At 38.4% G+C, this 13,989-nt stretch overlaps 2 protein-coding genes and 1 pseudogene across 13 annotated transcripts in view; all 3 read left to right on the forward strand.

Annotated features, from left to right (window-relative positions):
* Positions 1 to 1,442: 1,442 nt before the first annotated feature.
* Positions 1,443 to 6,521, forward strand: LOC118645985 (annotated as a pseudogene).
* Positions 6,522 to 9,721: 3,200 nt separating this feature from the next.
* LOC118646212 lies at positions 9,722 to 11,526 on the forward strand. Of its 3 annotated transcripts, none has more exons than XM_036288613.1 (4): positions 9,722 to 9,819; positions 10,087 to 10,180; positions 10,368 to 10,453; positions 11,192 to 11,526. In XM_036288613.1, the coding sequence occupies exons 1-4, from the start codon at positions 9,734 to 9,736 to the stop codon at positions 11,391 to 11,393; spliced, it is 468 nt and encodes a 155-aa protein (XP_036144506.1). In that variant the 5' UTR covers positions 9,722 to 9,733; the 3' UTR covers positions 11,394 to 11,526. The 3 variants fall into 3 exon arrangements, with proteins under 3 accessions (XP_036144506.1, XP_036144505.1, XP_036144504.1); XM_036288612.1 differs by having other exon boundaries at positions 9,748 to 9,819; positions 10,012 to 10,171; XM_036288611.1 differs by having other exon boundaries at positions 9,749 to 9,819; positions 10,012 to 10,180.
* Positions 11,527 to 12,080: 554 nt separating this feature from the next.
* Positions 12,081 to 13,989, forward strand: part of LOC105833113 (peripheral plasma membrane protein CASK) — a 189,865-nt gene continuing 187,956 nt past the window's right edge. For all 10 annotated transcript variants that reach the window (XM_012674565.3, XM_036288607.1, XM_028190825.2 and 7 more), the window contains exon 1: positions 12,081 to 13,198. In XM_012674565.3, the coding sequence (XP_012530019.1) occupies positions 13,140 to 13,198 (59 nt within the window). In that variant the 5' untranslated portion in view covers positions 12,081 to 13,139. The remainder of the gene's footprint in view (positions 13,199 to 13,989) is intronic.

The following is a 13,989-nucleotide window of genomic DNA, read 5'->3' on the forward strand; positions in this document are numbered from 1 at the left end:
ATTGTTTTTGAGATCTCGATTGATATACCGACGGAACGAAGAAGAACGAACGAACGAACCATCTTCGGACGAGCAACGGACAAAAACTGAAACGCGACGTGCGGACTGCATACGATTCACTTCACACTAATGAACATTTTCCACGTACTTCACACACAACGTCGCTTTTTTTCCATACCTCGCGCGGACTGAGAAACACACCAACTTAATCACCGTTGTATTCGCGATATTCAATAGATGAACAGATTAATGCAACGATCACGAAATAAGTAATATGATTTCAGACATTGTTCCAACGGGACTGAGGTATCTAGCGAAATCTCGGAAGTAATAGGAAGGGCAAACGGCTCGCGAAGGTCACCTTAGTATAGACGCACTTTCCGAGAAAAAGAGACTGACCATAACCGTAACGTAAACGCGAGCAAACCTCGAAAGCCGTGTTTTTTCAGTTCTCCCTGGTTTTCCAAATCTCAATTAACATATCAAAAATACCAAGAGGGCAAGAAACCACTTTTGAATAATCAACGGACACTGCGAGCCGAGACACGACGTGTGGCGCCGTGATGCACATCGCACTACGGAATATTTTCTACGCATTTTACGCGACGTTGCTCTGTTTTTCATACTTTGCGCGGACTAACAAACACTACTAATTAGTAAATTACTAAGGCGACCACCGGTTGTTCGCGATATTCACTTCCAACGGTCGAAAAAAACGCGCGATCGCGGAGCGTAAACGTAACGCAACCTCACTCCCACGTATTCGCGATGGAACTGATGAGTCATTCGCTACAGTGGAGGGGGGGACAAATTGGGGAGAGTAGCTGATTGGTCAGTTTGAATATCAGCATTTCCAGAAAAATAAAAAAGTGCCTCGCGACGTGTTCCAGCACCATTGCCAAGGCAAAACTTCTCTTTACGGAAAACAATTCGGATAAGCGTCGACACTCGAAATTAAACGCTGCCGAACCGAATGCGATTTCCTAGAAATCTTTGTCGTAAATCTATCGCTGTCTCCGTTGACACGATGAAAACACTCGTCGAAGACGAGTTGTAAACAATTTAAGATTTCGACGCGGTTTCCGAGAAAATTTTAGCTGCGACATCGTCAAAACATAAAAAAACTCGAGATATCTTAATCGTATGACATCGAAAAAAAACTTTACTTTCAGGCAAGCGATGAATACTCCAAAAATTAAAACAATATGCCGAATGCAAACACACAGATTACAGGTCAACACAGAATCAGATAGCCTATAAAATGCGTTATTAACGCCCAATTTGTGCTCTGATCTCGAAAATAATACGTATTTCAGCAACGTTTCGCAGTTAATATATATATGTAAATATATAAAGGGCTTATGAGCAGTCAGGAGAGTAAAAAAAAGGAATTTTTGTAAATTTTTTTTACCTGAATAAACTTATTTATTTAAAAACTTTTGCGTATAAAAGAGTAATTTCTGTAAAATACGTAATAATTTTTTCATTGATATAAAATCAAAAAACCAAACGGATTTTGTCAGTACCTTATACTTTCTGTTGTCGTTGAACAAAGGATTTAAACAAACATGGAATTTTCATGAAATAACGACAATTTAAAGTCAAAGTTATACGATTTTCGCTTAAAAAATCCGTTATTTTTTACTCGTGAAAATGAAATGTAGTCATTGAAAATAAAATCTTCTGTTCATGGACAAGCTTTTCATATCACATAAAGGTTTATATTTTCGTGAATATTAATCGGATCGACTTGAAACTTTCAAGGAATATTTCTAATATGTTATACTTTTAGATTAAACTTTAAAAAAATTTTTGATTTTTTTAAATTTATTATGACTGCCCATAAGTCCTTGAGTTGCTGAAATGGCCAACGAGCCTTTCAATTTTTTTCATATCTTCCGTAAGTTTTCCAATTTATTTTGTCACAAAGACAATTAATGAATTTACAATAAGTTTTTTCAAGCTAAGATAGCGCTTTTTAATGCAACGTTGATACTGGTTTCGCTTGCTGATTAATTGAGTGGCCTCGTTGTTCGCTCTGTAATCGTAAATGAAATTATATGATAGTGAGAAGCCGTTTCTTGCACAGACTCGAATCATCGACGTTTTATGCTACGTAGTATTATTAATTTCAGAAATGGATGTATATACTGCCGGTCTCTCAAAGGGCTGACAAGAGAGACCAACAATCGGTCTTGGGATTTTCTCTGACGATATAAACAATGACACGCAATTTTCCCTTCCATCGTCATAATGATTTTTTCTAATCTGTACAATTCTATATTTTTATCATCTATGCAATTCTGAAAATGCATAAGAATTTGCATCGCAGTCAAGACCCACACAGCAAAATTGATCCCGGGATCATCTCGATTTTATCCCATTTTTGTCCTGGCAAGATAAAACGTCTTATGGTTGTCCATAGGAGCTCTCAGTAAGAGCTCTCGTCCTGCTCAAGATCAATGCGGGACGGTTTAAAGATATCCCGTTGTAACAGCAAATAGACGAGCAAAGCGTACTCTCCAGAGGACATCCATAAGAGCTCTCAATAAGATCTCGTTCTGCTCAAGATCAATGCGGGACGGTTTAAAGATATCCCGTTGTAACAACGAATAGACGAGCAAAGCGTACTCTCCAGAGGATATCCATAAGAGCTCTCAATGAGATCTCGTCCTATTCAAGATCAATGCGGGACGGTTTAAAGATATCCCGTTGTAACAGCAAATAGACGAGCAAAGCGTACTCTCCAGAGGACATCCATAAGAGCTCTCAATAAGATCTCGTTCTGCTCAAGATCAATGCGGGACGGTTTAAAGATATCCCGTTGTAACAACGAATAGACGAGCAAAGCGTACTCTCCAGAGGACATCCATAAGAGCTCTCAGTAAAATCTCGTCCTATTCAAGATCAATGCGGAATGGTTTAAAGATATCCCGTTGTAACAACGAATAGACGAGCAAAGCGTACTCTCCAGAGGACATCCATAAGAGCTCTCAATAAGATCTCGTTCTGCTCAAGATCAATGCGGAATGGTTTAAAGATATCCCGTTGTAACAACGAATAAACGAGCAAAGCGTACTCTCCAGAGGACATCCATAAGAGCTCTCAGTAAAATCTCGTCCTACGCAAGATCAATGCGGGACGGTTTAAAGATATCCCGTTGTAACAGCGAATAGACGAGCAAAGCGTACTCTCCAGAGGACATCCATAAGAGCTCTCAGTAAAATCTCGTCCTACGCAAAATCAATGCGGGACGGTTTAAAGATATCCCGTTGTAACAGCGAAAGATGAGCAAAGCGTACTCTCCAGAGCACATCCATAGGAGCTCTTAATAAGATCTCGTCCTACTCAATGCGGGATGGTTTAAAGATATCCCGTTGTAACAGGGAATAGACGAGCAAAGCGTACTCTCCAGAGGACATCCGTAGGAGCTCTCAGTAAAATCTCGTCCTACTCAAGCTCAATGCGGGACGATTAAAAGATATCCCATTGTAACAGGGAATAGAGCAAAGCGTACTCTCCAGAGGACATCCGTAGGAGTTCTCAGTAAGATCTCGTCCTACTCAAGCTCAATGCGGGACGGTTTAAAAATATCCCGTTGTAACAGCAAATAGACGAGCAAAGCGTACTCTCCAGAGGACGTCCATAGGAGCTCTCAGGAACATAAAAATGTGACAATTACGACAATATTACACTTATTGAAACAATATATTAACAATATTAAAAATTATAAAAAATGACATCTAGTTCTTATTTTTTTTATTTTATTTTACCCAAACAGAGCAAACACAGATCTTTTTATAAGTTTTCATCATATTTCACATCTTATTTCGCATACGTAAAATTAATAAAAAACTGTAAAACTTTATATTTATTTATAAAAAAAAAATTGTAAGTTAACTATACATGTTTCATCCTTCTTACAACATCTATTAAAATGATTTATAAAAAATAATATGTAATGATAAACATGAAGTATTCATGGATCATCACGAAGCGTTAGATGCGTACGATCTTCAAAGTCAAGCAACGTCGGCGATGGTTCGCACTTGGATGGGTGACCGTTTTTTCCGGATGCAGAATTAAGCAAGATCTCCATAAGACATCGAGAGGACATTGAAATTTACATCTATAGTACATCCTTGGGACATCATGCTAGTTATCCCGCGATTGTCACGAGATCGTCTCATGGGATGCCTATAGGATCATAAATGTCCGCTTTTTTTTATCGCAGTAGGCCGATCTTGTTGACGTCCTAAAAACGTCAGCAAGATCGTCCTACTGCGGTAAAGGCAGTGGACATTTTTTATCGTATGGGCATCCCATGAGACGATCTCGTTACAATCGCGGGATAACTAGCGTGATGTCCCAAGGATGTACTATGGATGTAAATTTCAATATCCTCTTGATGTCTTATGGAGATCTTGGGCTATCGTAGGGACGTCTTTAGGACGTCAGCAAGATCGTCCTACTGCGGTAAAGACAGTAGACATTTTTTATCCTATGGGCATCCCATGAGACAATCTCGTTATAATCGCGGGATAACTAGCGCGATGTCTCAAGGACGTACTATGGATGTAAATTTGTTGTCTGGGGAGTTCAAAAGTGAGCACGAATTCTAACCTAGAAAAACTGCGGTGTTTACGTATTCCTATAACCTCCGATTTCTGTAACATTTTAAGCAATTTTAAGGGTATCTGGTCGCAATAAAGCAAGCATGTCCTTTTCTCTAACAAAAAAAATCTCAAGAGCATTTTAAAGGCATATAAATATTCACTCGGTAGAGACTTGCAAAAGAAAATTAGTTCAGCGGCATATTCCCAAGAGAGATGCTACAAAAGGTGATTTTGAGATTGAGATGCACTTTTCGAACGATACATTTTCGTTCCCTATCAAAGTTGTTGGCCGATTTAAACGAAAATCTAGATAACAAGATGCAAGCTTGGCAGATATATTCATATAACGGTCTGGAAGGCTTCAAACTCTCCAACGTTAGAATGCCAGTGATCAAGAATCCTGCAGATGCTTGGTAAAATTGAAGCCGCTAATGTGAATCCTATTGACGTCGCGATGACTGGGTACTCTATGTGCTACAATATAGTATTTTAATAAGATTTTTATTAATTTTTAATTGCTACTTTATAGTAAAAGACTCATATAATTCTGTATAGTTTAAGAATTATGATTAAAAAGTATATATTTTGTTACAGATGGTTACGGCAATACTCTTTTAAATACCATACGGAAAACTAAGAATTTGGCTTTTGGAACATTGGAAGAAATGGATTTGCCATTGACACTAGGTAGAGACTTCGCTGGAGTAGTTGTATCAAGAGGATTAGCTGGGGACAGACTCAAGCTTGGCGAGAAAGTTTGGGGAGTGATTCCAATCAAACAGCAAGGCTGTCACGCGAATTACGTTGTCGTTGACAGTAACTTAGTAAGACACGTTTCATTTATGTATATATTAAATATTTAGCAAGCCAAATAACTTACAATCATATTAAGCAATACTTGTTTTTCTCACAAGGTTAATCCACGTCCCTGCAAATTGTCTTACATCAAGGCTGCAAGTATTCTGTATACTGGACCACATGGTCCGCACTATGGATAACAGGTGGACTATGTTATGAAACAGCAATAGTTACAAAACTGATAAACGTGTTTTAGTTATGGCAGGCTTGGGAGGTGTTAGTACCTTGGCTATACAATTGTTGAAAGCTTGGAACATGTATGTAAATATTTTATTGCATATATTACATTAAGATCTGTGACACATAAAGCATACAAATAATTAGTATTAAATTTAAGGTAATTAGCACTTGCAGTAGTGACGCTGTCGAGATGCTGCAGAATTTAGGTGCTGATGTTGTCATTGTTTACAAGCAAGATAGTGCCGACGCAGAAATTATTTCAGAAGGACCGTAAGTAACTTTGTAAATTAAAATACATTGTATTGAAATAAATGCAATATATATACAACTGTCTTATTTTCATGCAGGTATGACATGATCTTAGATTGTGCAAATCAAGGACCAGAGCATGTCAGAATGAAGGGATATCCGCACGATACTTATATAGCATTAAACTCGCCTCTTTTAAAAAAATGTCGATCATAATGGGTTGATTATGGGTATGGCGAGAAACCTTGGGGATCTTCTAAAATTTAATATTCCAAATGTGGAAAACAAAAGCTGTGTTAAATGGGAATTTTTTTATGCCTTCTCAGACAGGGATTAATGTTCTCCAGAAGCTCGTGGAAAACGGAGAAGTGTGTTCTGAGAATTTCTGACGCGCGTTTATTCTATTAAAGATTTTATATCTTGTATTCTGTCATTTGCAGATCATGCCTGTTGTTCAGCAGATGTATGCTTTCCAAGATTTGCCACAGGCATGTGACAGCTTAAAGCAAGGTCATTTAAGAGGCAAATTAGTCATTGACATGAGATAAGAAACCGAGTTAAGTATATCAATATATGTATAATTGTAGATAAAAAATTAATATATTTTTTTACGAATAATTTATTAATAATGATTGTTCTACATAATTTCTGCAATATTATGTTTTTCACATTCTGCATATTATTGTTATGTAAAACTTTTCAATTTTTGTCCAACAGTTTGCTAGGAGCTTTTTTTAGCACCTTTTTCAAAATCTCGTCTAAATACGCGAGTTCTCTAGTTAATCTTAATATATCCTTGCGAATTGGAGATAGTTTTTCAATTATTACATCCTTTAATACCAATTTATACTTATAAAAATGGAGATAAATCATAACAATTCATTTATATATTCATTTACTAATTTATTGGTAATAAAGAAACATAAATGAAAATTACGCGCCGAGATACAACAAACGGAGATAAATTTATTTCGAGAATTTTATATTTCTTATGGCACTCGCGACATTCTACCGAACGTATCCTTTTCGAGCAAACACTTTGGTCGAATGCGCACGCGAACACTTTACTCGAAACCGAAAGCACGATGCCGCGCTTTACACGTAAATACGACCTCTGCTACGTACGATCTGACATGGATGGCACGACGGCACTCTCAACACGACACCGTACCTGCATAACACCGCACAATTCAATTCTGAATACGCGAGACACGCACGGAGTCGACAGAGCGTCTGATATGTCTGACCGGCGGCGCTAGCACCACTAGAGTGGCGTACGTGACTGGAACGCGGAGCAACGGAGCAACATGGCGGCAGCGGCGCAGGCGCGGCGAGTCAACCGCCTAACAACGCCGAGTGGCGCCGACTAGCGCCGAGTACCGCCGAGTCTGCCTGCCAGCGGTCACGTACGCCATGTTACCTCGCGTTCTAGCGCCGGTCGGATGATCTGTTATGCCAATACTGAAACTTTAGTATTTCGAGCTGTGCTACGATTAGTTCGACACACGTAAGTACATTATACACATCGTGCTCTGAATATTCGGTGAGCCACCGCGTGACCTACGTGACCTACATTCGATAGAGTGGATAAGTAGACAGTGCTCGGCTGTGATCTATTCGACCGAACGTAGGTCACGTAGCCTACGGCAGAGCGCGCAACGGACCAACGGAACGGACAGACGGAGCGTGATGTGTGTACGTGAGTGTGCTCGGGCTTTTGGATCGCAGGCATCGCAGTATAAATTTCGAGCTCGAGTTCTGCCGTGGATGTGACGTTGTAGTGCCGAATGTAGTAGCAAATGAACATCTCGATACGCGAGTCACAGTGTCGTTCGTGGTAATGGATCGTATGCATTCGTAAAGCGCGATATCGTGTATTCGTGTGCTTGTGCCTCACCTGGCGACAAGCTAAATTTTCCCGCGTATTTCGCGTTTTACGCGATTATGTTCGTGCATTATCCGCGCAATGTCGGGATTCTCGGATAATTTCCTCATCGATAACGTTTTCGCGAGTGAATCTTGTGCGAGCATCGTGAAGAAACGGTGTCGAACCAATAGTTTCGCGGAATTACACATTCTTCCGTTTTCAAAATAAAAATGTCGGACATAATCGTCGTCAGGAATGTACAAGGTACTCGTCATCACGTGATCACGGAGTAAAAGAAGAAGAGGGCGAAACAAAAGTGGTCCCGTTTTTAGATCTCTAATTAGAAGGGAATCTGCTGAAAGAAATGGATTCTTATCCATGGTCTCTCTTTGTAAAGAGAAAGAGAGAAAGAGAGAGGGAAAATAAATCGCATCTGTAAGTTGCATGTTCAGAAAGATGATGTTACCTCTCTCTTTCTCTCTCTCTTTCCCCCTCTCTCTTTACAAATGGCGACCATAGATATGAATCTTTCTTTCAGCGGATTCCCTCCCAATTAGGGATCTAAAAACGGGACCACTTTTGCTACTTACATGGAAGATCGTACTCCTCTACTTTTACTCCGTGCACGTAATCTCGCAATCCAGTTATTCGTGTACAAGTTAATTAATGCGACAAATCTTATTTATCTAAGGAATGCTTTGATGGAGCAACGATAAGAAATTTGAGAGAAAGAGGAGAAGGAGGAGGTTCGGGAGCATCAAGTGCCAGCAGAACAATCATGGGTAAATATTTTCTTATTGATTTAAAAAATTATGTTTGTATGTGTCTGTTAAATTTTATGAGAGTTTATATCCAACAGGGGATTTCTGTAAAAACAAATTAATTTTTAATTTAAATATCTGTTTAATAGATAAAGAAAAGGTTTAATGCAAATAATAATTATTTTATAAATGTTAATTGTTTACATTATTTTTAATTTGTACATATTTATATGTTACAGATTAATATATACGCCAACTCCGCTGTTGCTTATCAGTAAGTCTGAAACTATTTTTATTTTAACTTGAGATCTATATATCACTTCTCCAAAAGCCTGAATATAATCATAAACGTGATTTAGCTGAGACTTCATTTTGGAGTGTTTTTATGTCTATATATGCGAATGTATATACATAATTGATATTTATAATAAATCCTTTAAATAATTTCCGGGTGCAGAATTGGATAATAATTAGAAAAAATTAAGTATTAACTAATTTTAAATGAGTGATTTAAATTTTTAATTACTTGCTTGAGAGTTGTGCACAGATCGCAAATAATTTTTTGAAAAAATTGAAAGAATGTTTTCTATACTTTGAAAAAAGTATTCTCTCTATAAAAAATATTTCAATGTGCAATGTTTTCTCGAATACGTCAAAATTAAGTTAGCTAGGAAAGGTAAATTGGCAATACCATCTGAAGGCAACTGTAATTTTCATTTTCTATTTTTTTTTAATAATAAAATGTCAGTGTAATAAACATGACTGAAAAAGAGATGTAAATCTTTCTCCTAAATTATGGTATGATTGAACATGTGCCCTGTAACTTGGAAATAGGCGATAAAATTGATTGCAACTGATTTAAAAAATTTTGTCTTCTCTCCTGTCTTCCATCTTTTTAAAGTAAATTAAAAATTATGCTTGTAATGAAGATTTATAAATGTAGTTAAAAAATACTTTTTCTCATATTAACAAAATTGTATTACGCATTTATTAAAAATGTATTAGCATAGATGTTAGCTAAAAATATGAGAGAATAATGCAATGAGCTGCAATTTGTTACTGAGATTAGGTTAGATCTCGAAATTATGAAAAATACATGCATTAAAACAATTTGTAAATGCATTAATATGTAATCAAACAAACAAATTGCTTATTTTATAAATATAATTATAGATATGAAAAAGAAATGTTCAATTTGTACAATGAAAAATTGGCACAAGAATTACAAAAGATGTTTTTATAACAAATTTAATAATATTAGTACTTCAGAAAGAAAAGCATTAAGAAGGTAATTGTATAAAATTATAGTTTATAAATATCTTTGTTATTTATATTAACTTCTCTTTAAAAAATTTATAATATGCATAACATTATATTATCCTAGTTATATGTATGATGTCATGTAAAATTTGAATTAACTAAAACAATTGATACAACATTGATACACTACATTTTTATTAAATTAAATGAGTGATTTTAGAAAAATTTTGAAAAATCAGATAAGATTTAATCGTAAATGGGAAATTATATATAATAGAAGAAACAAACATTTTAGAATAACTAGAAAAGAAGCGGGACTTGATGACTATGTTATTTATTCAATACTTAATACCAATATTACTATGGAATTAGGAGTAGCGGTGGGTATGGTGAGAATGAACTAAGACTTAAAATAGTTATTAAAATATTTTAGTATTAGTATATTTAATAAATATTAATATAATAAGTTTAAATAATTATTGGATGTATATTTCTTTAATATAAATATATTTAAAAATAATTTGTTACATAATAAGTAATTAGTCGAGTTTCAATATCCATTTTTTCTGTTTATAGATAGCACGTAGCATACTTGCACTTTATAATCAATTAGTAGCAGATCGAGCAAAGAATCCTTATATTACTCAGTGGCAGAATACAGGGTAATAAAATATTAAGTTTTTGATATTTGTTTTCCTAACCCTTTCAAGCTTAGATTTTTTTTTAATGGGACATTTTATTTAGTTAATTTTTAAGATTTGAAGAATTGCAGAATACAAAAAGAAAGACAAAACATAAAAATTATAAAAATCAAAGATCTAATATGACGAATCTAAAAAATAAAATAGTTTTTAATTGTAATGAAATTGTTTATTAGGAATGTAATGTAACAAAATAGCGTATGTTGCTATTTATTTAGTGCAAGTGTAAAGAAATTGTTATAGGTATTTTTTTTTGCATGTGTATTATATAGTCAACAGCATTTTTCCATCATTAGTTAATTTTCCAATCGTTGAAACAAAAAGGTTAAAATTTATGCGCGTTTTATATTATATATAATACAAATATCATCAAAAATTTACTATTAATTATATTTGAGTAATTACCATATAAAAATAATACTTTCCATCGTGCAAACTTTACTAGAGTTCGAGAATTTTCTGATCTTACTACAAAATTAATTTTTTATGTTTTGTAATTTTATTTACATCTTAATGTATATGCTATATTTTTTAGTTTGAACAATTTCCTTTAAACAAATCATAATTGCATAACTTAATATTTATAACAAATGTGATTTTTGAAAGATTAATTAAAATTTTAATGTTTGTATATAGTTTTAAATTTAAAACGTGAGATTTTTTAAATATATAAACATAATGCACAAATTATGTTTGTAGGGAAAATATAATTGTTTTGCGAGGATATAATCACAAGCATTTGAAATATCTCGAAAGTGAAACGAAATTTGCAGCTCTCGGTAAGCACGCTATTTATCATCGATGGTGTCACAATCGTTTAATGTTGGTATTATCATTACTCGGTCGAAGGGAAGATTTCGAAGATATTTTCGACGGACTTCCATCTTTACGAAGATGGTAACACACAATATTTTAACTATTCTCCACCAATTTAAAATTATTTAATGCAATAACTGCGATGTATCAAAAACGACATACATATGTACAGTCAAGTTAGAATTGGTCGTAGTGCTAATATAATTTTATATGAAGATATTTGTAATACTGCTACTGTCTTGTTCATTATCATACATTTATTATCAAATTCTTACGGTACTCTTGTATCGGTAGCTAATATTTCGTAGAGAAGTGAATATATAGAGCGAAAGTTATTTTTACATACATTCAAATAGTTTAAGTTTGACATATTTATATAATCTTTATTTTATATAAAAAAGAGAGATATCATTTCTATGAATGTGAAAAAACAAAAGTTGCTCATATGATAAGAAGATGCAAAGAGAACGGTCGGTAAGACTAATGTACCGATTGTATTCCCGCGAAAAGATGATAATGCCTCGCGAAGGGTTCAAAGAGTACTCTCGGTGGCCTAGCAGCGTGTCACGCATACTCGAGTGAACGATGAAGGAAGTAAAAAACGTGTTAAAGCGCAAAAGGTTGTGTGAGAGAAAGAGAGAGAGAGAGAGAGAGCAAAAGAGAGGCGGACGCCACGCCCGCCCCTCCATGCCACGGCACGGCCGCAGAGGGATGAGGGAGGAAGGGGGCGTTGGAGGAGAACGACTGGCAGTCGGCGCAGCCGCCCGCCGCGTTTTATGCAACCAGTCTTGCTTCGGAGCGAGCGAACCCACTGCCCCGGCCTTTGACAGACGGGGTAACGTGTGCAGTGCCATATCGTTATTGTCCGCCGTCGTCCGTCGGCCGGTCTCTCCGCCCGTGTCGTGCGTGCGCCCGCGGTCTCAACGGCGCGCGAGGGGGACCTGACGATTCCGGGATTCCCCGCCGCGGTTTTTGAGGCAGGTCACGACGGACCCTGCCTACGAGCCTGGCGTAACATCCTACCGCCGCCGTCCGTTTTCCCGTGCGCGCTGTGACTTTGCCGGCGAGGCGAAGACGAGAGCGAGAGCGAGGAGGACTCGGCGCGCCTCGAAAGGCGACGACGAGACGGTGGTGGTCGCCCGTTGTATTGTATATCGCTCCCCTTGCCAGAGCTGCGCCACACGTACGAGTCACGATCGCACCCCGTAGTGGTAACAGTGTGTAGGCTCGTGTCTGCCGAGAGAGTGTCAGTGCGACGGCGGTCGGTGGTGTCTCGACACATATACACACACACACATACACGGGTGTTGGTATTATCCGCGTGTACTGTGTGTGCGTGCGTGCGTGCGTATGTGCGTGACGTGTGCGTAAAGGCAGGAGAGTGCGACCGCGGGCCGGTGGTGAGCGTGCAAGAGAGAGGGACGGGCGCGACAGCGATGCGGCCGTGAATCCTCGATACGTGGCTACGTTCACGCCGCGTGTACTCCGCACGGCGCAACGACAACAACGACAACGACAACGACGTCGAGGACGACAAAGACGTCGACGACGACGACGACGACGACGGAGACGGAGACGGCGACGGCGACAACGACGGTGGCGGCGGCGGCGACGGCGGCGACGACGACGGCGGTGACGACAACAACGACGTCGACGTACACGACAACGTTGGTCGGGCAGCTACGATCGGAGCGACAGAAAAAGGCGCGCACTTACACGCGCTCCGAATTATCACGCATTCACATAACCGCAACGCGTCTTCTGACGCGTGCAGGTTCCTAGCTCGGTCGACTTCTTCGACCACCTCCTCCTCCTCCTCCTCGTCGTCACTATGGCGGACGACGAGGTTCTCTTCGACGATGTTTACGAGCTCTGCGAGATTATCGGCAAGTGAGTAACGTGAGAGTCCCAGGGAGGGCGAGAGCGAGCGAGCGAGCGAGCGAGTGGTGTGTGTATGTGTGTGTATGAGAGAGAGAGAGAAAGAGAGCGCAAGAATCTGCGAGTAGGGTGTAAGAAGGGTACTGCGTGAGAGAGAAAGCGCGGTGCGATTGGATGAACGGCAGTGGGCGGAGGTACTTTGAACGTGTTGGTCGCATGTGCGTCTGCATGTGTGCGTGCGTCGCTCGAGCGTCTGCGCGTACGCGAACCTGTCAAGTACGGGAAAATAATACCCGTGTCACATACGCGCTCGCGAAGCTCGTACATACATTGGCGTGACACGGGAACGAGTCGACGAGTGAATGACGACGCGTGCAGAGTAGGCCGAAGAGATGAGAGTCGAGTGAGGAAGACGAGACGGGCGTCGCGTGTGTGCACATTCCCGTCGCCCGCTTCCGATTTCCACCTTGGTCGAATTCCATCCAGCATCTCGAACTCGATCCCGCCACGCATGCTTACGACGACGAATAAAACTGTTAATCATTTCCCGCTCATTCCCGAATCACGAATAAATTCGTATGCTCTATTCTTAATTTCAAATCCATCATGATTCAATCGGCATACGTTTGAGAATGATGTGCTAATATCAAGTTGTTAAACAATGATTGAATTGTAAACGACGGTGCTTCTTATCGTGATGTCAAACCTTTAAAATGGAGTTGTTTATATAGAAAGAATTCCTCAATTCTGGAGAATAAAATAAGTGCATTCAAAGTTGATGCAACGTAGATGCTTGTTTCAAT

Source organism: Monomorium pharaonis, chromosome 6, assembly GCF_013373865.1.
Source record: "Monomorium pharaonis isolate MP-MQ-018 chromosome 6, ASM1337386v2, whole genome shotgun sequence".
NCBI classification, from domain to species: domain Eukaryota; kingdom Metazoa; phylum Arthropoda; class Insecta; order Hymenoptera; family Formicidae; genus Monomorium; species Monomorium pharaonis.